General features: G+C 30.0%; 1 protein-coding gene across 10 annotated transcripts in view; it reads right to left on the bottom strand.

Moving 5' to 3' along the window:
- The window catches only part of LOC106869439 (zinc finger protein basonuclin-2), a 210,732-nt gene that overhangs the window by 107,846 nt on the left and 78,414 nt on the right, over window positions 1-24,472 (bottom strand). For all 10 annotated transcript variants that reach the window (XM_052977305.2, XM_089346194.1, XM_052977296.2 and 7 more), the window contains one exon: window positions 10,985-11,087. In XM_052977305.2, coding sequence (XP_052833265.1) covers window positions 10,985-11,087 — 103 coding nt within the window. The remainder of the gene's footprint in view (window positions 1-10,984; window positions 11,088-24,472) is intronic.

Here is a 24,472-nt window from a genome sequence, read left to right as displayed (position 1 = left end):
ATAGTTTAGAAAATATGGCAATGTTTGAAGCTAGTTTACAATGTTAAAAGAGTTTTAACTGATTTCCCTGGCAGGCATCAATTGTAATTCTTTCTATTGACCAAATTACAGCTATTCCCATTTCAACATGTAAATAATAAAAACTAGAAGATACAGATGGCAAACATCCCTTTAATAATAATTTATAATTAAAGTAAAATAAAAGGGAAATAATTAGAACAGTGTTGAAAGATAATTAAACAGAAACAAATAATAATTTGTGTACTCAAGATACTGGTTAGACACTTTTCCTAAAAATACACCTCACACTGCTAATAAAACAGTTTAAAGCAATAGAACATCGATTTGGAAACTACGACAGCTTCAGGAATGGAGGAGAAAAGAAAGAAGAAAAGAATGGTAACAGACAGTGATATTATGTGAGTGACAATTTAGGCCAAATAAGTCAACAATATTGTCATTGATTCATCTGAATATTTTTATTGACACAATAAATTAGGGTTAACAGGTCATAAAACCTATACAATAGTGAAACAAAATAGAATTAGAAATCACAGTCACAATCAGCGGACATGGCTTACACAGAGAATAATGCAAATAATCCTTGAACAACAAAATTTTGTTTGATTTTTAACAAATTTTTTTTTATATGACAGACCAATATATATATTTGTCTTTTACTTTATTCAATAAACTTGAATATCATATTTTAGTTTTTTCTTTAAAATATTTAATAAATAACAAACTATTTCTGTAAAAAAAAAAAAAAAGCCAAAAAAGGTTTGAAATTTTTTTTTATCTAAAAGTTCGTAAAGACCAAGGGATGGTGTAGATGATATAAGGTTGAAAAAATGACACAAAGGGCCCTTTATGGCAAATGAAAGGTATGTCTTTTATATGCAGAAAGTGACCTGTTTTCATGATTCATTGAATGAGCAGCCATGAGAGACTGCTTAACAATAGTCACTGTTTTATTACGGATACAAGCACTGGATATCAATTGAAACATAAAAAAAGGACAACATTTTTTAATAATAATGATCAAAGCAGCAACTAACAATAGTGTGATAGTAAAAATATGTTATCAGATTTTTTTTTGTTGTATTTAGGAACCCAATGTAATGACTTTCTTGCAGCAGATTATGTATCAGCCCCCCCCCCCCCCCCCACCATACCGCACTTCACTGCTGCTGCCACTGCCACCGCCACCACTGCCATCAGCCCCACCGCCATCATTAGTTTAATGTCCATTTTCTCCATGCTGGCATGGAACACTATTAATATGGAAGCTATTGAAGTTCCTACAACCATAAAGAACTAGATATGTTTAACAAGATATTGTTTTCACACAATTATGAATACCTAATTTATTAGGAAATATTTTAGTTACTCTCATGGCAGTCTTATTATAGTAACACAACGCTAAAAGATTAGAGCATTCATTATGCTTATTCATACATATTCAAACGCAGTGAATGTGGCTCTGTTAACAAATTTTCAATAGAAGAGTAAAGTGTTTTATTTGGAAATTCTTATTTCATTCTGAATTTTAACTTTAATAGAAATACTGATTTGTTGTTGGCTTCAATAAATCTTCTAGGTTATCTTTTTCTTTTTTTTTTTTTAGTTTTGATTTTCAAAGTTTGTCAACATTTACACTTGAAAACAAATATGTTTCCTTTGTCCTAAAAATGTGTAACTGAAAAACCTGACAGCAGTCTATAGGCTGATATCAATAAAGAATAGTGATTCTGACTGAAATGTTTGAGGTGAACTAAATGGTACGAGAAATGCAGTTGATTATTCAAAAATGACAATGGCGATGGGACAGTAAGTCTGAGGTGGAGAACATTTTTAGTAATGGAGACAAATTGTTAGTACATGTGAACCTGTAGGCAAATTTTAAAAATCTATAGGTATTCAATTATTTTAAAATACCATTTTGTCTTGCAAGCTTAAACCAATTATTCTTTTCAAATTTTTAGGGACATCACCAGTGGATACTTTCAAATATATATATATATATATATATATATATAATTGCAGTGTAGAAGCATCAATTTTTGTCAGTGAACAGGTCGCAGTTTTAAAGCGACAAAAATATTTTGGCGCAAATCAAATTTAAATGTTGAAGTGAATCTAACGGTTTTTCTGTGTTCTTAAATAGCTTATAAACACCTCCCACACTGCAATTGTTTTTGTTTCAGTATACGATCTCAGATCAAGTAATATATATATATATATATATTACAGAGATGTACTTGCATAGAAAGTGACTTGATCTGAGATCATATACTGAAACAAAAACATACATATACTGTGTATAACTCCAATGTTTTAGAGTGTGCTTTTTTTTCTCAGATATATGAACTACTGACCGATATATATGTGTGTGTGTGTGTGTGTGTATGCCAACAAGCTAATACTTTTTTCCTCTTTTTCTTTTAATGTTATACCTCCTTATTTCATCTTTGGTACAGTCCCTGCTTTTTGTTTTTGCATTCTAAAATTAGTTGGCAATCATAATATAATGAAAATTAAAAAGAGTATGAAGATGATAGGTAACAGAAATACTTGTTAATAATCAGTTAAAAAGTGCATAATATTGATATATATTATATAGATTGATGCATAATATTAATGTTATATAATATTAAACAACATATGTTTTAATGAAATATCATGCATAACATTATTGCATGTAATTAGAGAAAATCTTAAAGATAAACATGCTGAATGAATCTGGTTCTCAAATATGTGTATATGAAAGTGTGCATGTTGGCAAAAAGATTGCTAGTAAATATCTACATTAAACAAAAATAGTTTGCGGTATTTGCTTCTATGTAAGTTACACCTCATTACACTCAGACTGATATGCCTTTCCTTATGGCCCCTATCTCATCACTGAGACCAAAAAGAGGAAAACATAGTGAAGGAAAGAAGAAGAAAAAATAAAAACAAACGTTTTATATTTAACTTCAACCCTTTTGATACCAACCTGACTGAAACCACTTCTGGCTCTATAGTACAAATGTCTTGCTTTCAAAAGTTCTGAATTAAAATCTTCCATCAAACCTTAGTCACAATTTATGTTCCTAACACTAGCTTAATGATAACTAAGTTATTTTACTAAATTCTTTGTTATATTTAAAATTAATTGAAAGAAACACAGAACATCTCAACATAAATATGGTAACCAAAGGGTTAAAACAGGATTTAAATTTGATAAAAATATGAAATATAGTTAAGAAAATACCACAGAAGTTATACTAAATGAGGTAAAATACTTTTTCACTATATAGGAATGTAAGTGAAATCTTGTGTCTAAATTTTTGCTATATTTGTCACAAGTATAATACAGCCTTCCATTCTCCTTTCACAACTAAGTTTGCTTTTCCATTAGTTAAGAAATGGTCATTATGTATTTATTTATTATCATCATCAGTTATCTTATATAGGAAACATGGAGAAATATTTCTTTTAGAATGGATTAATTCCCAGAAAAGAAAATAATCAAGTGAAGAGTGGAGGTCGAAACAATTCCATCCTGTCTTGAAACAATATCTTCTAAATACCAGCATATCAAAGACCTAAGATTTCAACAAATATGAATTTGATTTCAAATAACAGTTGTTTTAAATAGATTGAACTTTAATCTTCAATTTCTGATTCATTCAGTTTAGATATAATTCCTCAACTGCAGCTGCTTCTCTTTTCAGGTTTTTCATTTCTTTCTTTCTCTCTTTTTTCTTTCTTTCTTTATTTATAGAATAACATCTAATTGAATATCACAACTGGATTCAGTCAATGACAGAACACATAGGGTTAATCACATCACTAAGGAAGCATTCGCTTCATTGGGAAGTGAAGCAAGAACAGCAAGCGTCTTGAATCAATCTAGCTAATACCAACCAGTTAAGACGCAAGTTGAGCATGACCGTACTTTCTGGTTGATACTAACAATATAGAATTAGTGTGTTCTTGAAACGACATCGAAGGTAAGCTACTAATATCAAAATGGCAAGATAGTAAATATAATCCTGCCATTGATAAACATTGATTGTGACTGCAGAGAAATCATATTAAGCTGATACCCTGAGCATTCAGAAATTGATTGCGTTCAAGCAACTGCTGGAATCACAATGACAGCATAGTCGGCCATAGTCTTCATGTGGCAAGGGACGAATGAAAAGAGAATGTCTTGTATCTTAAATAGAATAGAGCCGGATACTGATAATACTGTCACGTTACCATTAGGAATTCTTGTCTGTTCTTTCACTAGCTGCTTCTCACACTCACTGATCTCTTAAGCAGTAAGTCCAATCAAGCTATGAACTCATAGGAGCAAACTTAGCTCTCAAATTAGAGGGATTTGAAATGAGAATACTGTAACAGTTTAGAAGTATTTATATAATTTCTTCACTAAATGACCGAGAAATAAAAGAATGCATTCTATAGAGAAATTTATAGCAACAGCTATCATAATCTCTAATCTTATGAAAAAGTCAGTTATAATGTTTACCTACAAAAAGAAGTTAAATAATAATTTAATAAAAATCTAAAATAATAATATAATAAAAAGTTAAAATAATGATATTATAATTTCATGAAAGGACTGAAGCCACTATTAATTAGTATTAATGTACACAAGAAGAATATGCATACATAAATATGTGTGAACATGTGTGTGTGTGTGAATGTGTGTATGTATGTGTGTGAGTATATATGCATATATATGTGTATGAAATAAACAACAGCAAAATGAGCATTGCAATGGTATAGCAAGAGAACGAATAATTAAATATCCAAAAGAATGGAGAATGAAATATTAAATGAATTATGATGCATAAGAACTAAAACTAGTAGTATCAAAACTTGAGATAAAATAATGAGATTAAGCTGAAATTCTGAGATCTTGAGTAAATGTTACATATATATATATATATGGATATATATGGATTAGTTACAGGATTCATTAGAATGTAGGCATATCAATAAGTAGGACGCCAGGAATGGCTGGGTTTTTAGTACTGAGTTTACAGTAAGGTAAACAACCTTAGTTGTCATTTGTTGGTAGTATACTGTATGTATATATACACACACATACATATATTTATACATATATATATATATATATATATATATATATATATATATATATACATATATGTAATATATATGCATACATATATATGTAATATATATACATACATATATATATTTAGATAAAGACAGTTATAGCCATAACTATCTTTATCTAAATAGTGCTCTATAACTTAGAGTGTGCTTCTTATTCAGATTTATGATCTAGTAACAGTATAATATGCATAAACATACACATATACTCATAGGTACCAAATCCAATATAAACTGTAGAGTTGACTCAGGGTTGGTTCCAGGTGTGGCATATGTATAAAACAACAAAAGTGAGGGTCAAAATTCACAACTGTTTCAGCAGCATTTTATTGAAGCATTCTTAGATTACATCATCGCAAAAACCTGTCATCATCAGGTAAATTTAAAGCATATATATAGGTACGGCAAAACCAGGGGAGGACCTGCTTGCAAACAACTATGATGAACAAGTCTTGTTCTTGTTTTTGTTCTTCCTCTACATATATATATATATATATATATATATATATATATATATATATATATATATATATATATATATTCTTCTCTACTCTAGGCACAAGGCCTGAAATTTTTGGGGAGGGAGCCAGTCGATTAGATCGACTCCAGTACGCAACTGGTACTTAATTTATCAACCCTGAAAGGATGAAAGGTAAATTCGACCTTGGTGGAATTTGAACTCAGAAAGTAAAGACAGACGAAATATCGTCAAGCATTTTGCCTGCCATGCTAATGTTTCTGCTAGCTTGCCGCCTTCTATATCTATATATATATATATATATATATATATATATATATATACATATTAACATAGAAAATGTGACAGTATGGTATGCTAATCACTTTCAGAACAATTTAAATACACTAATATGATAGACTTTTGAAATAAAATATTTACATGTTTTATGAATAAAAGTTCTTCATTCAATGGTATGTAAGTTGTACAATGTATGTTACCTAAAAACATAACACTAGCAGTGGGATTTGAAATAATGATTGACATTTTTACATTTTAAAATGTACTAAAGTTTCAAGTGTGTGATTATTACCCTGCATAGAAGAGTATTTCAAGTAATGATACAACCAGAAGAAATTTGACTTGGGAGTTTATTCTATTCTAAGTAATAAACTAAGTAAATATTAAGTTACCCATATTGTTCTCTACAGCATCAGAAATCTGCTGCAATGAACTGAACTAGTTGAAAACATTGACTTTTAGAAATAACTTTGCAAATACACATAAACTGTCTCCAATATAACAAGATGTGGCAGACAAGCCAAGTATTATGAAATTAATTCCTTCAGTAATGTGCAAGCAAGGCTTCAGATACTTGTGTTTAGCTAGCTGAGTTGTGAATAAAGACAACAGCTTAAAACTGGACAAAGAGTGCAACAAAGCACAGAAACTTAATAGTAAAAGATCAATTGATTGATTAAATGTAATGACACTTCAACTTAACATGTGGTCTGTCTTTTCACTTAATTTCTTAAGCATGAACATTGCAAGACAATGTAAAAGTAGTAATAAAAAATTTAAAAAGTATTCAACTGAAAACAAGGAGGATGAAACTAACAATGTTTAAGTTGCTGCTTGCAAAAGTAAATTTTTTTAATGTTTTACAAATGATATTCATGCATTTATTTGAAATTATTAAGACTTAAGCAATGAATCAATACAGTAAGTGATCAATTAATTTGATATGTTATAAATTATATTCTTCATGATAAACCTCCTTAGATAATCAAATTATCTTTTATTTGGTATGCTGAATGACAATCTTTTATAAACTAAAAAAGAAGAATGTGTACTGGAGGTACTAAATAATGTTGTACTTATCTCTATTTAGTTTTAAGAAAAACTTCTATCTAGTCACATTTGATTAACAAAACATAACAAATTAGAATTTAATTTCTTTTGATTTATATTAAAAATGAGTTTAACAATTCATTTCCCCAACTTTTATTACACTTTAGAGTTAATGGCTGGTACATCATCACTATAAGATATGCGTCAGCTTTTGTTAAGTATTATGTAAGGACTAAAGACATCTTCAGGATTCAGTACTAATCAAAACACACTATAATGAGCTCCCTATAGCTGATATCTCTTAAATTATTTAGATAGAGCTTAGAGCAACAAACTTTACTGAACACTTCCTCTAGCAGCCTAATATAATAAGTAAAAGCTGCTTCTAACTATTAAATCATAGGGATTCTTCATAGCTAAACAATTCTTTTCACTATAATAGAATTACTGTGCTAATGAGGTTTCTCTCTGCTGAATGAGATAATCACAAAGCAGTCTTATAAGTTTGCAGTTAAAAATGGAATGAAATAAATGACCATGGGTAAATAGACAATAAATACCAGTTAAATGTAATCAAGGCAATAAATAAATTGAGAAACAGTTAACTCTTAGGTTTATATAGTGATTGATTTATTTGTTCATTTATTTACTTTCACAACTAACCAACATACAAATGAGGTGGTTATCTGATTAATACCAACCTTAACCACACCATCATCATCATCATCATCATCATCATCATCAACAACAATATCTTAATGTACTATTTTTCTATGAAGGTATGTTGGGTAGGTCTACCTCTCATCTAAATTATTTCTCATCTCACCTAAGAGGACAAGTTATATTAACACTGTCCTTTTATCAGTTGTTAGGTGAAAACCAAATTAAAACTTTAATACAGTATCACATGATAAGTAAAGTGTTATAGCCTAGAAGTGGCTGAAAACTTCAGTTTCTTCATTTCAAATTCTTGTAGATTGTACACTCAATGCAACGGGTGTTGTGACTAGTGTGTTTCCAGTAGTAACTGCATGATAAAACATTAATTTAGCGATGCTTGACAAATAATACTGCTTCTAAACATAAATAAACAATGTGATTATTAGAGTGAGGACAGTATAAACATGTAACTAGTTTCTTAAGTATAATAATAAACTCCCTAATTGCAATATCTGTGCAAGAGAAAATTAGAGATAGTTCACAGAGAAAAAAATGATGGATTTTGGTAATGGATGATCCTGTTTAAGAAAAAAACAGTATCTTCTTGATACATGACCTTCTAGAGTTAGATGTAATTCCAGTTGTGGTTGTGATGGTTCATTAATGATAAGATTAAGAATATTCTTGAACTACTTTATCATAAAATCTTAAAATCTTCAAGGGTGATTTTAGCAATAAAGATAGCATATTCTTGAATAATGCGTTGGACAGAAATAGTTGTGTATGGTCGAAGTAATAATACACTAGGCAGTATACCCATCATCAACTAAAAATTTACCCAACATGAGAGAAAATGAAAAGCATGTTTTAATAAAAGAGATGTGATGTTCAAATCAAAAATAGAATTAAAAGTACTAGTTTTTAGTGAGTTTTTATGACAGTGCTGTATTTTTCTCTTTTTTAATCATCAGTTTTGAAAAGAACACACACACACACACATTCATGCTGCCTAGGTGTAATGGTTAGTTCAACTCTATGCTTTACAGCAGACACGAAGTTCGATACCCGTAGATTACACTACAACTTTTTCCATCTCCTATATTTATACCTGTATATATATTTGCATAAACTTATAAGATGCAATAAAAACGTATTAGGGTTTATTTCAAACATTTAATTTGTTAACTATAGGAAATTAAAGTATCTGCAATATTTATAATTGATATAAACTGAAGAGTAAATTTAGAATTTATATATAAAATTTCACTGCTGCTTTCAAAGCTGAATATTAGAAATAAAAGTATATATATGTACCAGTCCTGTTACATAAGATTAAATTCCTACAATAAATTTAGCTCCAGCTTTAACACCACCTCTCATTTCATACCAAACAACTTACAGTAATAATTATATCTGTTGCAAGGCATTATCAATGAAATTATTAAAGAAATACTTTAAGAGTCCCTTAAAAAATTTACATAAAACAAGATGTATGAGCTGATCACTGTATTTTTTTTTTTTATGTGCTGTTTTTAGACTGAATCATTCATTAACCAATTATCTTGTCAAGACTATTCTAAAATGTTAACTGTAACAATCAATAAAAATAGTGGAAAGTAGTGAAAAGCTAAGTCAATTTCTAGAAGTTTTATTTAATTAGAAGCCGTGAAATAAGAGGATAAATCATGTATCATTTTTCTCAATGAAAATGCACTAGCACTGTATACGAAGTAGTCATTGATTAGTGGTACTGACTGACCAGGCAGGTTCAGTGTATAAAGTTTCAGCTGATCTACTTGAGTTGGTACTCAAACATAAACGCATGCTACCTGTTGTTATAACAAGTAACAGGACAGTCGTAAATGGAAATCACTCACTCATAAATTATTCACAGTGATTCGATTGAATTTATTAGAAAATTCCACAATAACCTACTATAAATAAATGCTGATAATGCTTGTAACATAACAAATTATTTTTTCTTTGCAAACTTAGAATTGTTTTGGCCAATTACTGATTGTTTCATAGCAATATTGCATGTATTTAATTACCTGTGTATGAAATATTGTTCACGTTCTTCAGCAGCAGTAAAAAGTAACTGAAGATTTAGTTTTTCATGTGCTTTGCACTATAGAAAATATAAATACACTGCAGCTCATTGGAGGTGAAAGTCTACTACCTTTGGCCTACTTATATGTTGGCAACCAATTACTATGTATGTGTGTGTGTGTGTACAGGTATGTAATGTACATACACTCATACACACAACACACAGACATTAACCAAGTAATCAGGGCCAAACTGAGCTTAAAGACGTAAAGCCTAACATTTTTAGTGGAGAAAAAATAAGTATTTGCTAGTGATGAGAATAAAGTAGAATGACTAGAATTTGTTGTTCACCAGTAATTCTGACTGAATAAGAGAACAACATTCCTTATGTTATATATGGATAAATAGTTGATTTGCAAATATAACATCCAAGACAATAAAAAAGCTCATTTGTTAAAGGAAAAAAGGAAAGGGTTAAATATGTAAACTTAAATAAGTTCAAATAAGTTCAAATAAGTTCAAACAAAGATTAGTGGATATCAGATTGTTTTTAAAGTTGTATCTGTCACAAACAAAAGATATATCCAATGTTTAAACTAAAAGCCAATAACATCTTGGAAAATATCAGCCTATGGTGGCTGTGAAATACTTTATAGTGTAGCTTGTTGATGTAGTAGAAACAGAGAAACTACCAGAGGCATTCAGTAATCAATTCATAGTTTGTTGTTTAGAGAGAAAGAGAAAAGAGGGATGAGACAGCTGCAAATGAAAGGAAATTTATTGATCAATGTCACTGTCCAGCAACTCAACATCTGATAAGGTCCTAGTTATTGGACATCTAATATTTTTCTACATTTTGCATAGTACTGCACCAAAGTAGTTGGCATTATCACCGACCATCTTCTAGTAAATGACTTGTGGTGGGATTTGTTGGCAGTTAAAAGCAAAAGACCTTTGACAACAGATCCATTCATATTTGATCACATAGGCAAGTTTGATAATCTCAAAGCAGCCAATGAGAATCATTTGCGAACAGGTGGCTTTTGTTTAATTGAAATTTTAAAATCAATAAACATGCTTTGAACGAACCATGTCTGCAAATCATATCTACTTTGACTTGGACTACTTTCTTTCTATATTCTACAACTTCATTAAAATAATTCTATTAAACTAAAGAACATTCAAAACATTTAACTTAAAAAGTAGCAGATAAAAAAAACAAAACAAAAAAGAAAGTTTATGCTCAAGAGTAATTAGGAGGAGTAAGAAAAGATATTAATTTTTACATCTCAATGTATAAATTTTCATTTAAAAATATTAAATTTTTCTTACCATGAGCGACCCATCCATGCTTACATGTGTCACATGATCTAAGGTGCAACTTTCCAGGGGCAAAACATTCACACATACAATTTGGCAGTGTGCAACGTATAGCCTGCAATAGATAAAAATAAAATTTGGTATAGTAGTAAATATATTCGATAAGTTGTAATGATAAAAAACACTATTGTATTTGATTTTTGTTTGAGATCATCACACACATATATAGACACACTCTTTCTCACACACGATTTTCTTTTAAATCAACAAAACACCACTTACACACCTGATGTCACAGAGAAGGTACAAGAAATAAATTTTGAATGATACATAAAAAAAAAAAAAAGAACCAACTGGAAGATATGACTTTTGAATATGCTACCATAGTAATGGTTACATACATTATATATGAAGAGTTACTTATTGGTGAAAATAGATAGAAGTGTCTATGAAATTTGAGCTGTGATAAAACCTGGCAAAATAAGCTACTTTGCTGGCACATAAACTGCCATCTATATAGAGTTGACATAATCAGATATCTAGTCTCCATTAGCTATTTTTTAGTGTCTGCTTTTATAGCTCTGGTTTATGTTGAAGCTCTATTGTTTTAAGGTTAATTGTGGCTGTTTCAGTAAAGGAATATATGAAAGCATCATTAACATACTTTCTACACAGAAAGCTATCTCCTGGTAAATAAAAGTTAGGATGGGAAAGAAGATATTTAACAAATAATATTTGGTCAAAACTCTGTTATATCTTATATCAAAATAGAGCAATCAAATTAAAAAACAATCAGTTAGACGTTTGAAGATACTTTGGCAAGGAAGCGAAATCTTGCAAGAGATCCAAATACCATATTTTCTGAATGTTATAGTTGTCATAAGATAATAAGCAACTGCAACTACTCTCTACTCATCTCAAAGGTATATTATACAAATATATAAATATATTTATTCATGAAATAAACTAAGCAAAATTTCCTTTGATTTTTGTTAACTGATACTGTACATATCAGAACAGTATGTTGATATCTAAATATTTCTCAGTTTAGAGGAATATGGTCTGTATTTGAAGAAAGTTACTGATTTGAATTCTATTTTTTATTATATCTAATTCAACTTTTACAAGAGGTGAGCCACAAAATCTATTCTAAAATGCTACATAGTTTATGCAGTTTCAAGGGCAAAGATATCTGTTAGGAACATATTTTAGAGCAATAACAATTATTTTCTCGAATAATTCTGTTCCCCTCCTCTCTCTCTCTCTCTCTCTCTCTCTCTCTCTCTACACACACACACTGGTGGTAGGGTTCAAGATAAAGATTAAAGTAAATCAGACAAAAAGAAAATGTTTATTTTAGCACATCTGTTCTATTTTGATAACAGTTATGAGAAAAAGTTTTATTTCCTCAGCATTGATTTGATTGTCTTCTAACATTGACATTGTAATAACAGAAAATTTAAGGAGAATATAAATGATCAGGTTAGCACCTAGAAGAGATTATTACAAACTGAAAGTAATGATCACAAACCAGCCATTATTGTTATAATTAAAGAAAACAAACAGGAATGTAAATATTAGAGGTAAAGGACCATCCAATGAAACATTTGGTCAGAAAACTAAGTTCCAGGTTTAAATGTAAACTACTTGTACAAAACAAAAGTAGTCTATTGTATGTAGAGAGGTAGAATGAAATGATAAAGGTCTACAGGTATCATAGAATTGCGATCAACATTTTCTAATTCACTGCAGTTAGAAAATAGCACAACAAAGTTGGGCAGAATGCATAGAAGGGTAGGAGCAGGTTAATAAGAATAATAAGATTGGGTACTCTTTCATTTTAGAAGTTCAGATATAATGTCTGATAATAAACATAATTAATCAAAAGCAGAAGAATAAATGACTAACTGAATTAACTCTAAATAATTGGCAGTAATTTCAAATATATTTCATCAAATTCTTATTTGTATGAAAGCCATAAGCATAAAATAAAATAAATAAACTAATATAGAAGAAAAGAAAAAAGGAAAACAGCATCATCCAGGCACTACAGTATATGTCAAATCTATGGCAAATTTCCAAAAGAATTTACATCTTTCAACTTTAAAAACATATATGTTATCCATTTTTATTATAATCTTTCTTACTTAAAGCCTCCCGCTCCACCTCTTTAAAATGTTTATTACATTTGATTTAAAGAGATTCTAACTCATATCTACTACCTTTCTATCTGAAGCAGATGTCTTAAATTCTGAGACTAACAACAGTTGAGGACGAGAAGGAATTGTACCTAAACTAAACTAGAGCATGATATGAAGTAATGACTAGCAGGTGTATGCACAAGCAAGATGAAAAGAAATGGAGTTAGAAATGATGTAAACTAAATTAAAATTAAGAAAAAAAAAAAAAAAAAAAAAAAAAAAAAATTTAAGAATTAGACAAGAAAAAGATTATTATAAACACTAATGCATGTGTATGCATGTGTGTGTATGTGTGATCATAAAAATTAAAATCAGTAAAATAATATATAAAAGGAAATATATATATATATATATATATATATATGTATATTTTTGTTTATTCATTTAAGTAGTTTTACAAAATATTCTTTTCTTTTCTAAGATAGTTCAGTTTCTTAGTCAGCTGAGGGTGGTGGGGAAACACAATTAACAATATTCATTGAATTTGTACAATAGTAGAGAAAATTGAAATTTAATTTCTGAGTTAGTGAATCAGTTTGAGTATTACATAAACAAAATCTTCCATCAGAAATATCAATGAAGAAAGTAAAACACTAAATTATGAGGATTATGATTATTTATTATCAAAAGAATTAGAGCAAGTTTGAAACATTTTTATATGCGTGATAAAATAAAGCTTTAACCTGAAGAAATACCCAGTGTATAGTATTATCTTATTATCATTCCATTCTTATCTTACAGATCAGATAATGATTTCTATGTATTAAATTCTGATGTTGATGACAATACTGCTTTAATTTGTTATATCTCTATTGAGACATATGCAACAACTCTATGATGCATTAGGTGACTTACAGAAACCTTTTGACATCAGTCATTGAAGAACAACTTATAAAAATTCTCCACATTGTATCAGAGTTATAGGGTCAAGTTTGGCTATTGAACTCAGTGAAAAATTGTCATCATTGCAGTTTTTTAGCCCCAGTTCAGTAGTGACCAAGCAGACTTAATTCATAGGTATATTTAGCAACAACTAATCTGTCCTTTTTTTTTTTCAGGCAATCTTCAGTCTGCGCTTGCATTCTTAAAAGAGAATAAAGTACAATTTGAGAGAGATTTGGCTGCTATTTCTACCAGTTTCACTCAAGTTTTGTTATCATACGGTTATGTCCCCTAGAATCCTATCTTTAACTTGTTTCTGTTCATTTAATGACAAAGAATTTAGGATTTTAGATTCATACCAACTATTATGTAATCTCATGGTCTAGGTGTTGTACAAGTTTAAAACGTTGAAAAGAGGACTTATGTAATAGAAATCTGATGATAGTCTGAAATAAATCTTAGTAGCAAAGATCACAAATGTGCAACAGCAACAGGGAAGTGACCTTGTACATGATGCAAGTATAGTGTATTATTCAAGTAGTCATTCTATGCAATTAATGTACATAATGAACATACAAAAAAATGCATGGAGATTGTTTTGGGCTGTGTATATTTTCTGGAACTAACAGATAAGTTTTGTTACCAAGGTAATATAATTAGGACGAGAGATAGGATAATAATAGCATTGGGGAAGAGCTGGAAGGGAAGGAATTGCAAATATTAGCTCCATTAGAAAAGATAGACAATGTGAGATATGGTCAATGAGTGATGTTATACAGAAATGAAACAAGCAATGAATGTTGAGGATCTACAACCAATGAAGTTAATAATTACACCAATGGATAGGCATTGTCAATAATAAATATGACAGAGCTACAAGTTCAAAGAGTGATGTACAACGAAGGTGCTGGTATGTAGGAGATGTATCTATATGTGTATGGATGGGTGATGTATCTATATATGTATGGACGCAAGATGAAAAAGTGCACTGAGTTCCAATAATGTGCAAAACTTAAGTAGTAGTAGTAATAGTAGTAGTAGTTAAATCAGACTTTTGCATAACATAAAACAGAAAACTGTTTTAGTGTATATCACTATGGAAAAAATAACATTAAAATGCTAAAGATATATTTTTCAACACATACTAATCCACACTAACACCTACACATGCGTGTGTATGTGTGCATGATTGAGTGTGAGTGTGTATATGTGTGTGTGTGTATCTGTGTGTAGGAGGTGGCACATGCATACTCACACTTATTACTATTCTTTATATTAATCTATTTGTTTCAGAATTTTCTTTCATCACTGAATGATCATACACACACAGACACAGACAGGGACACACACACACACACACACACTCAGTCACTGGATCAGATATGGAGAACCAGTGGCATGAAAAATTCTGAATCTAGTACAAATATTGTCATAATTCAAGGTGACATACATATTTTAATAATAAAGAGCTAAAAAATATATTTCTATAAACAAAAACATATGCTCATCAACTGCATTCAATTTTCTTTTAAAATGAAAGCAAGAAAAATTTACTTAGCAAGATAAACAACTCTTTATAGTTTTCTTCTGTCTAGTTGAATTATGCTCATTATGGTACTCAAAAATAATTAGGTAGAAATCCATTTAACTTGAAATATGCAACCATTTATAAGTAGTCTGAATATAAAATCTGTTAAAAGCATAGCTGTTTAATAAACACATAGATAATTAAATGACATAAAAATGTCATAAATATACATACATATATGCATATATATGTGTGTATGTGTGTATGCTTACACACATATAGGGAACTGTATAAACATCAATCTATTTCTCTCTCTCATATACATATATTCTACCAAATGTATGCTTGTGTGTGTGTGTGTGTGTGTGTGTGTGTGTGTGTGTGTATTTATTTGTTTATTCTTTCTATAAAAAAACTATTTGTTATTGAAGCAACATACAAATAACCGCTAAGTTGATTTAACTATAAGTTAATTTCTAAATGTGTAAATATGATTTTAGACCATCTAAAATATCTGAATAACACTAGGATTTAGAATAAATATGAATATCTTGATAATAAAGGGAAAGACATAATATTTTAAAACATCATCAAAAAGTAATTTTAAATAAATCTTTATTATATGAAATTGTTATTTTTTTAGCCTCTTTCTCAACAAATTGTTTTAACACACATACTGTATAAGCAAGAACAAGTCTCACTGATTCCTCATTTAATGACAAATATTGCTGAAACTATGATGTTAGGACATGAATTAATGAATTCATAATCTATATATTCTCGCCAGGTTTCCATAGACTGTATTCTCAATTCTCCAATTTAGCATTCCTAAGAGCTCAGGAAATGAAAGGACAATCAGCCGACTAGCTCTTATTGATGAGAGAGCTCGGTGGTAAGAGGCAACACAAATATGAGGACTGATTGGAAATTTAATTATAGGAAATAAAAGGGTATTTTGCAAACATTACCAGCAGCAATAACGGGATTACGATGGCATCCTGTCAAGCTGCTGTCGAAAGATGTTACTGTGAACAGCCAATCAGAGTTATCAGTTTATAAGGTAGAGGGTGGAGAAGTAATGCATTACTTTCTGGTGGTTTTGGAGGAAGGTGGGGGGGGGGGGAATCTATTGCATGGTATTTTTAGATAAAAATTAGGTCTATCTCCATGAAATAATAATATAATTTTTATATCTATCGCAAAACCTTCTGAAAAAATGACTCATATATTTTTTTTGAACACATTTATTTAGCAAGTGTAAAAATTAGAACACATAAAGAATATGTTATTTTATTTTGTTTTCTTTGAACAAACAAATGGAAGCTATTTCTGTTGTTGATTGATATTTTCACTGCCAAAAATCACTATATCACATTTTCCACATTAGCTTGCTAAACAAATTTACTGACCATTATAAATCTATTGGACACAGTAAATTCTTTGACAATATATAATAAATCCTATATAATCAATGTATCCTTTTTATATCAATAAAATATAATATAATAGATATTTGTATTCATTAGAAGTATTTGAATACTATAAAAGATGAGGTAAAACTAAAATTAAAAGAAGGAGCAGTTTAGTTTTTGCATGAACTATGAATAAAAAAAACAAAAGAACAGTATATATACATACGTGTGCATATGTAAGAATGTATTTATTAGCTGTATCAGTGAACACACACACACACACACACACACATGTATGTCAATATATGTGTGTGTGTATACATACATGTATACATACATACGATGATGATGATGATACATACATACATACATACATACATATATATATATATATATATATATATATATATATATATATATATATGTATATACATTGCTATTTATTTTAACCAGTTTTAATTTTTTCACATAAAAACATTTAAAGGGGGACTTTAGTAAGTAAAAAGCTTACAATTAACTGTAAGAAAAAAAATAGTCTGGTGGTTAAAAAAAGACAGTGAGATGCAGCAGTATATTCAACAGATAAATGAGAAACTGAATAAATAAATAGATAAATAATGATAATAATAATTTCGAATTTTGACACAAGGCCAGCATTTTTGGAGGGGGGATAAGTTAACCCCAGTGTTTAGCTGGTATTTATTTTATCAACCCTGGAAGGATGAAAGGCAAAGTCAGCCTTGGTGGAAGTTTAACTCAGAATAGACAAAATGCCGCTAAGCATTTGGCCTGGCATGCTAATGATTCTGCCAGCTCTCAACCTTAATAATAATGGTTTCAAATTTTGGCTCAAGCCCAGCAAATTCAGAGGAGGAGGCAGGTCGATTACATCAACCCCAGTGTTCTGCTGGTACTTATTTTAACAACTATGAAAGGATGAAAAGTAAAGTCGACATCAGCAGAATTTGAACTCAGAATGTAAAGCAGGAAGAAATGCTGCAAAGCATTTTGTCCAGTGTGCTAACAATTCCATCAGCTTGCCATCTTAATATTAATGATGACAATAAGAGCAATTTGCCACACAAGCATGTGACATAATACAGCCTTAATTGTTAAAATCTATTTTAAATTCCATAAATAAAGGCATGGATCTTTTCTACACTAAACAATACTAAAGAGCCAAAAAATCCATGTATTATATTGATTATATCATTACCAAAGGAGAGGTATTTATAAAATATAGCATGTATTTGTAGGTTTGTAAAGCAAATATATCTTTTTCTAACTCCCCCTGCTACTTGAGATTACAGAATCTGATTGAGTCACATTTCTCATTGCTGTTAACAATCAAATGGGCCCAGCATCCCTCCCTTCCCAAATGGAAATGTGCATGTAAGTCTAACTTACTAGACAATGCGATCAAGAACTAAAGTAAAAACAATTGCGAGCTGTTTCACTTTGAAGGGGTTCATACAAAATTATATAAGCCACTTTGTTTAAACATTATAATTATGATGCATTAAACATTCTAATATATTTTCAAACAAAACTCCAATGTAAGAAGTAACAGTTTTTAATATATTGTCTAATGAAATCCTAAACCATATGCAAAATAGTATTAATTGAATTCACCAAACTTTCTACACTTTCCTTCAATTATTAAGAAGTAATTGTAATAGGGTAGTAATTGTAATTGGAGAGTGATTTCATCTACAGTAGTGTACATAAATGAGCGCAAAATAAAATTAAAATAATGTTCGTAAATATTGTGGGAGACAAGTCAAATATTTTTGAAAATTGGGTTCCAGCTCAATCAAAAGAAATATATTTTCCTTAATGATTTTCTGACCACCTTACCACCAAAACAATAAAAAATAAAAACAAAATTTGTTCATTCATCACAAACCATAGTGCATCATAGACTGAAGATATTAGTCTTTAAAACGGCTTATAACTTCACAAATGCCTTGTGAGGGGTATTATGTATGTATTCCCATGAAGCCAAAAAGAAGAGAGAGAAAGTAGAAGTATAGATTAAGAGACTAGTTAAACAATGTGAAACAGTTCATGTGAGAAAGGTTTAAGATAGAGAGATTAAGTAGTTCGTTTCTGAATGAAAGTTCTGTGCAGAAAACTTTTTGGCATCTTTCAAATATAGATGATAGATTGATTTAAAAAGACAAGGAGTAAATTATTGATAAAACTAAAGACATAGGCAGTCATATTGGAATTGATTGCCACTTTCCATGCACAATAACAAATAGAAGTTTTATATACATTTAAACAACCCAATATGAAGTGAGCCAACAATGGGGTCCAAAAGTGGTTGCTTAACTAGCAAAAAAATAGCAGTCAAATTTCCCACAAATCTCAGCTTGCCATCTTAAGAAAATAAGTACATGTTAGATAGTGAAGTGTGAGACCCTAAGTATTAGTAGTTAAAAGCAAAGAGAGAGAGAGAGAGAGAGAGAGAGAGAGAGAGAGAGAGAGAGAGAGAGAGAGAGAGAGAGAGAGAGAGAGAGAGTAAATCTGGCAAGTGTAGCTAGAGTACCAGTTCAAGATATACAACAGAAGATGAATGAGATTTTTTGTACCACATGGATAAACCTTTGTGAAAAGAAATGATGGAATACAACAATTATTTCAACTTAGAGCAGGATTACAACAAACTGGAAATTTCTTTTAAGTACTGATTTACATTGTTTAGTAATTAGTTTCTTTTCATTATGTATAGATAATATCCTAAATACATTGTCAATAATTTGGATGTATACTTTATGTGGTTTACAAGCTTTTATTTGACTACAATCTTTTTTTTTACTTTATTTTTATCCATTTAGATATGAAAAGAGAAGAAAAAAAAAAAAGGAACTGAATAGTCAAAACCGTTATATTAAGCAACTATAAAATATTAAACTTCGTAATTTTATAAATTTTTATCAATTGAAGAAAACTAAATATCACAAATTAGGTAATTTGACAAACATAAAAAGTCAGTCGACTATAAAATGTTTTAAAGCTTCTAATATTTGTCCAAATGTTAAAGAGGAAGGAAGAGAGAGAGAGTGAAATCATTCATGTATTTAAAAGCTAAATTTATCTTTTTATTGATATTTTGTTATTACACAAAGATAATCATAAGTTTGCTTGAAACGATCATGCAGTCCATAATTGGCTGAGAGTGATTTTCTTTTCTTAAAATAATATTTTTTATTGTTAAAAGCCCTTAGAAATGGGAATGTTTTGTCATGTATCATTCCTATGAAACTATCACCTGAAGAGGTGACAATTCATGAGATGAATTTGGTTCCCAAGCAAATCACGATGTTGGTGAAAGAATGATTGTGAGCTCTTTTTCATATGACACATTTATCATGCTTTGCATTATGTACAGATAATAGATGAATAACTTTTGGAGCAAATGTTTAACAATCCATGGGCTAAGAGATAATTTGCATATGATATAAGTTCAACAGAGAATGTAAAAGAAACCATAAAAAAAAAGGACATAAAATATGCCACAGATAATCAGAAATATTTCAAATAAGCACTATCTTCCTCAAATTCATTTTAGATATCTTAAATGGTTATATATATTAGTTTTTAGTTATATATATATATATATATTAGTATTTAGTATAAATATCAATCATTCATTAGCTTATGTAGGATATTATTATTTACAAAACTGCTTGCTTTAAAATCTTTTAAACTTTTAGTTTTGCTAAATTTGTGACAGAAATGACAATTTTCATTAAGATGTCATTATTGCCAAAATAAGAATAATTAGCTTTGTTTGGTGGGTTAAAGATGAAGAAACTTTGACAAATATCAACACAAGATTTATTTGTTTGTTTCATTAAATAAATAAGACACAATGGAACAGATTATAGACAAAATAATTAGATTTGAGGCAATAAATTAATCTTTAATATAAACAGAATGAGCTACAACTAAATCTGTTATCTTCACCAAATAATGAACATTTTTACTTGTCATTTTAGTTTTATATAAATGATTGAAATTCACCGGCATAATTGGCATGGTAAATTATTTGAAAATATATAAAGCTTACAATTTGTTGAATAAAAGATAATTTCTAAATGACAAAATTCGCATAATCAAAAATGCATGGCCATTTCCCAATGCAGTTTTACTGTAATGGTGTCTTGCAGTGTTTTTTTTTTTAATTAGATATCTCCCAGTGGGAATTAAAAATCTGTTGTCCATAGGAATGGGAAAGGACGGTGTGGCATTTTATGCTTTTACTAGAGTGATATAAGAACAACAGAGTTATTAGAATAAGGAATTAAAGTTACTTCCTATTTTATAGTACTTGTAAATATGGTCAAAATTAATGTTAACACTGCTGCTGCTATACTACTACTACTACTACTACTACTACTACTACTACTACTACTACTAATAATAATAATAATAATAATAATAATAATAATAATAATAAGAAGAAGAAGAAGAAGAAGAAGAAGAAGAAGAAGAAGAAAAACAACAACAACAACAACAACAATTGACTTAGAAACAGAAGTAATTATACGTGTGGCACAAGAACAAGCATTGAAGACAAACTATCTGAAGTGCAGAATTGATAAAACAACCAAGAGTGTAAAATGCAGAATGTGTGGTGAGATGAGTGAAACAGTGTGACACATTGCTAGTGAATGCCCCAAACTGGCACAATGTGAATACAAAAGGCAACATAACAATGTGGCAAGAATGATCCATTGAGAGCTTTGTGGAAATGATGGCCAAGAATGATCAAAGACGTGGTATGACCAAATCCTAGAAGGAATTACTGAGAATGAGGATTTCAAAATCCAGTGGGATGCAATGTTTCAGAGTGACCATCAGATTAAACATCAGAAACCTGACATTGCTGTAGTGAATAGAAAAGAAAAAAAACATGCCTGATAATTAACATAGCATGTCCTGGTGACAACAGGACTGAAGAGAAAGAAGAGAAAGTGAGCTACTATGATGAATTGAAGTGAGAAATACGCAGGTTGTGGGTAATGAAGAAAGTGGATGTGATACGAATAGTGATTGGCGCCCAACTACTAACAGGACTCAAAAACATTGGAACAAATACGAAGATAGAACACCAACAAAAATCATCATTGCATGGAACTGCAAGAGTTCTCCACAGAGTTCTTGAAGCATGATCAGTAAACAAGTGTCACCTTAATCTGCTAGCTGTGGGCAGCTGACACTTTCCATCATACCCAGCAAAATAAAGCTAAGATTTTTCATGACATAGTAACCCTTTCTACTATAGGCACAAGGCCTGTAACTTGTGGGGAGTGGGTAAGTTGATCACATTGACCTCAGAACTCGACTAGTACTTAATTTATCAACTCTGAAAGGATGAAAGGCAAAGTTGATCTCGGCGGAATTTGAACTCAGAATGTAAAGACGGGTGAAATACCACTAAGCATTTTGCCCAGCATCCTAACCATTCTGCAAGCTCGTCGCCTTTTTTTCCTGATATAATAACAACAATAATAATTTCAAACAGCAACACAATCTACTATGACTAATGATAAATAACTGTTTCTGAGGCACAAAGCCTGAATTTTTGTGGGAGTGGATTGATGGGTGGATGATCAGTCAATTATAGTCACCCCAGTTCCTGATTAATACTATATTTTGTTAACTCCAAAGTAATAAAAGGGGAAGTTGGACTTGCCAAAATTTGAACTTTAAATACAAAGAGTCCATCATATCTATGGTGAGAAATTGATAAGCTTGGACCAATCAGTTTCAAAATCATTGTGCAATCATTTGATGCTCTGTATTGAAATAAATATTTTATTGCACATATAATCAAATATATTGAGTCCTTCCGTGCATAAATAATCTCCTTAATCTCCTGATTAAGGTAATCGTATTATCAATGTACACACACACACACACAAGCATGCACATACACAAATACATAACATATATGTATGTATACGTGTGTCACATTACCAGTTTATAGAGCTTATCATTTAAATAAATGTACTGGACACTGGTTGAAAACAATCACATAACAACAGTTCCTTTCCAAATCACATATCGGAAATAAATCAAATCAGTGTTCTTTAAGACTTAAGTAGCATTTTGTCAATAAAATATTATCATTTTACATGCTTGCATTCAAGAAATTGATTGTAAGCAATTTACTTAATCTTACAATAAATAAATGAATATTAAATAAGGAAAGATCAAATAAGAATTAAGTATTTAAATTGTATTTCCAACATGCAGATACATTTTTTTGAACAAGTAAATGACAACTGAAGAAAATTAGGAATAATTTTCAGATTGACTGATTAAAATCTTGGGACACTTTCACTAATGACAAATCAGTTTACTTTAAGTAATTAAGAAAAATGGAAATGATGCACTAAAATTAGGCAATTAATTTTATTCTAAAAGATTAATCTATAATTACATTAATACTTAAACAATACTTTAACATTTAGAGATTTTATGCTTATATGTGAATGTATGTGTGTTACATTCTGTGCAGTATATGCACGAAAAGTGCATGTTGAATTCACCAAATATAGGTTAATTTTAATATGTCTGTGTAAAATGGGAAGACTGAATGGAATATGTTTAAGAAAAGTAATGTTGTATAATAGTGCAACACATGAGGGTGAAGTTTGGCAAAGGCTGATTGAGAAAGGGTTGAGTATGATCCATTGGATGTGCAACATGAAATGGTGTGAAGAAGTTAAATGTGAACAAGAGAGGATGATTGCATTGCTGTCTGATGTTAATAGACAGTATGAGATAAATAAAGAGAGTAAATAGATTGTAGAAGGAACCTTTAATAAAGGTAGCTCAAAAACCAAATCAGTGTGGGGTGGGGGTGGGGTGAATAGTGAAGTCAGATCTGAGAATAGTAACACTAGGGGTATGATCAACATGAATGAATATGTGTTGAAGGAACTTCAACCCAAAGCAGTGTGAAACAAAAGATGATGATGATGATGTATAATGATTGTAACCTTGACAATATGGATGATGTTGGTTTCAAATAAGAATATCCTTTAAATGTACAGTTAAATCTTTAAGAAATCTAATTCCTTGATATCATTTAAATTAATATACTAAAATAATTGAAATAAACTGAGGCTTATGTATTATAAGAAAAAATCTTTCACATGTTGACTTATCATCATTGCCAAACTGCATTGCTTATGGAATTAACCAGTAGAAGCCAACTACACTATATATCAATACTGATCTAGAAATCAAATAAAATTTCAAAACTAATATTTTAGTAGAAGGAGGCTATAGTAAATAAAATGATCCCAGTTCCTTATTGCTACTTATTTTATTGAATACAAGCAGCTAAAAGATAAAATTGACACCAGAGAGATTTGAAGTGAAAGATTTAAGATTAAATATTCTGAGGCAGTTGCTCTGTTGTTTTATCCAACTCAATGCATTTATGAGACTAATATTG

This window comes from Octopus bimaculoides, chromosome 2, assembly GCF_046866305.1.
Source record: "Octopus bimaculoides isolate indiv1 chromosome 2, ASM4686630v1, whole genome shotgun sequence".
Classification (NCBI taxonomy): Eukaryota; Metazoa; Mollusca; class Cephalopoda; order Octopoda; family Octopodidae; genus Octopus; species Octopus bimaculoides.
The sequence above is the reverse complement of the archived record's forward strand: the minus strand, read 5'-3'. Positions and strand labels throughout refer to the sequence as shown.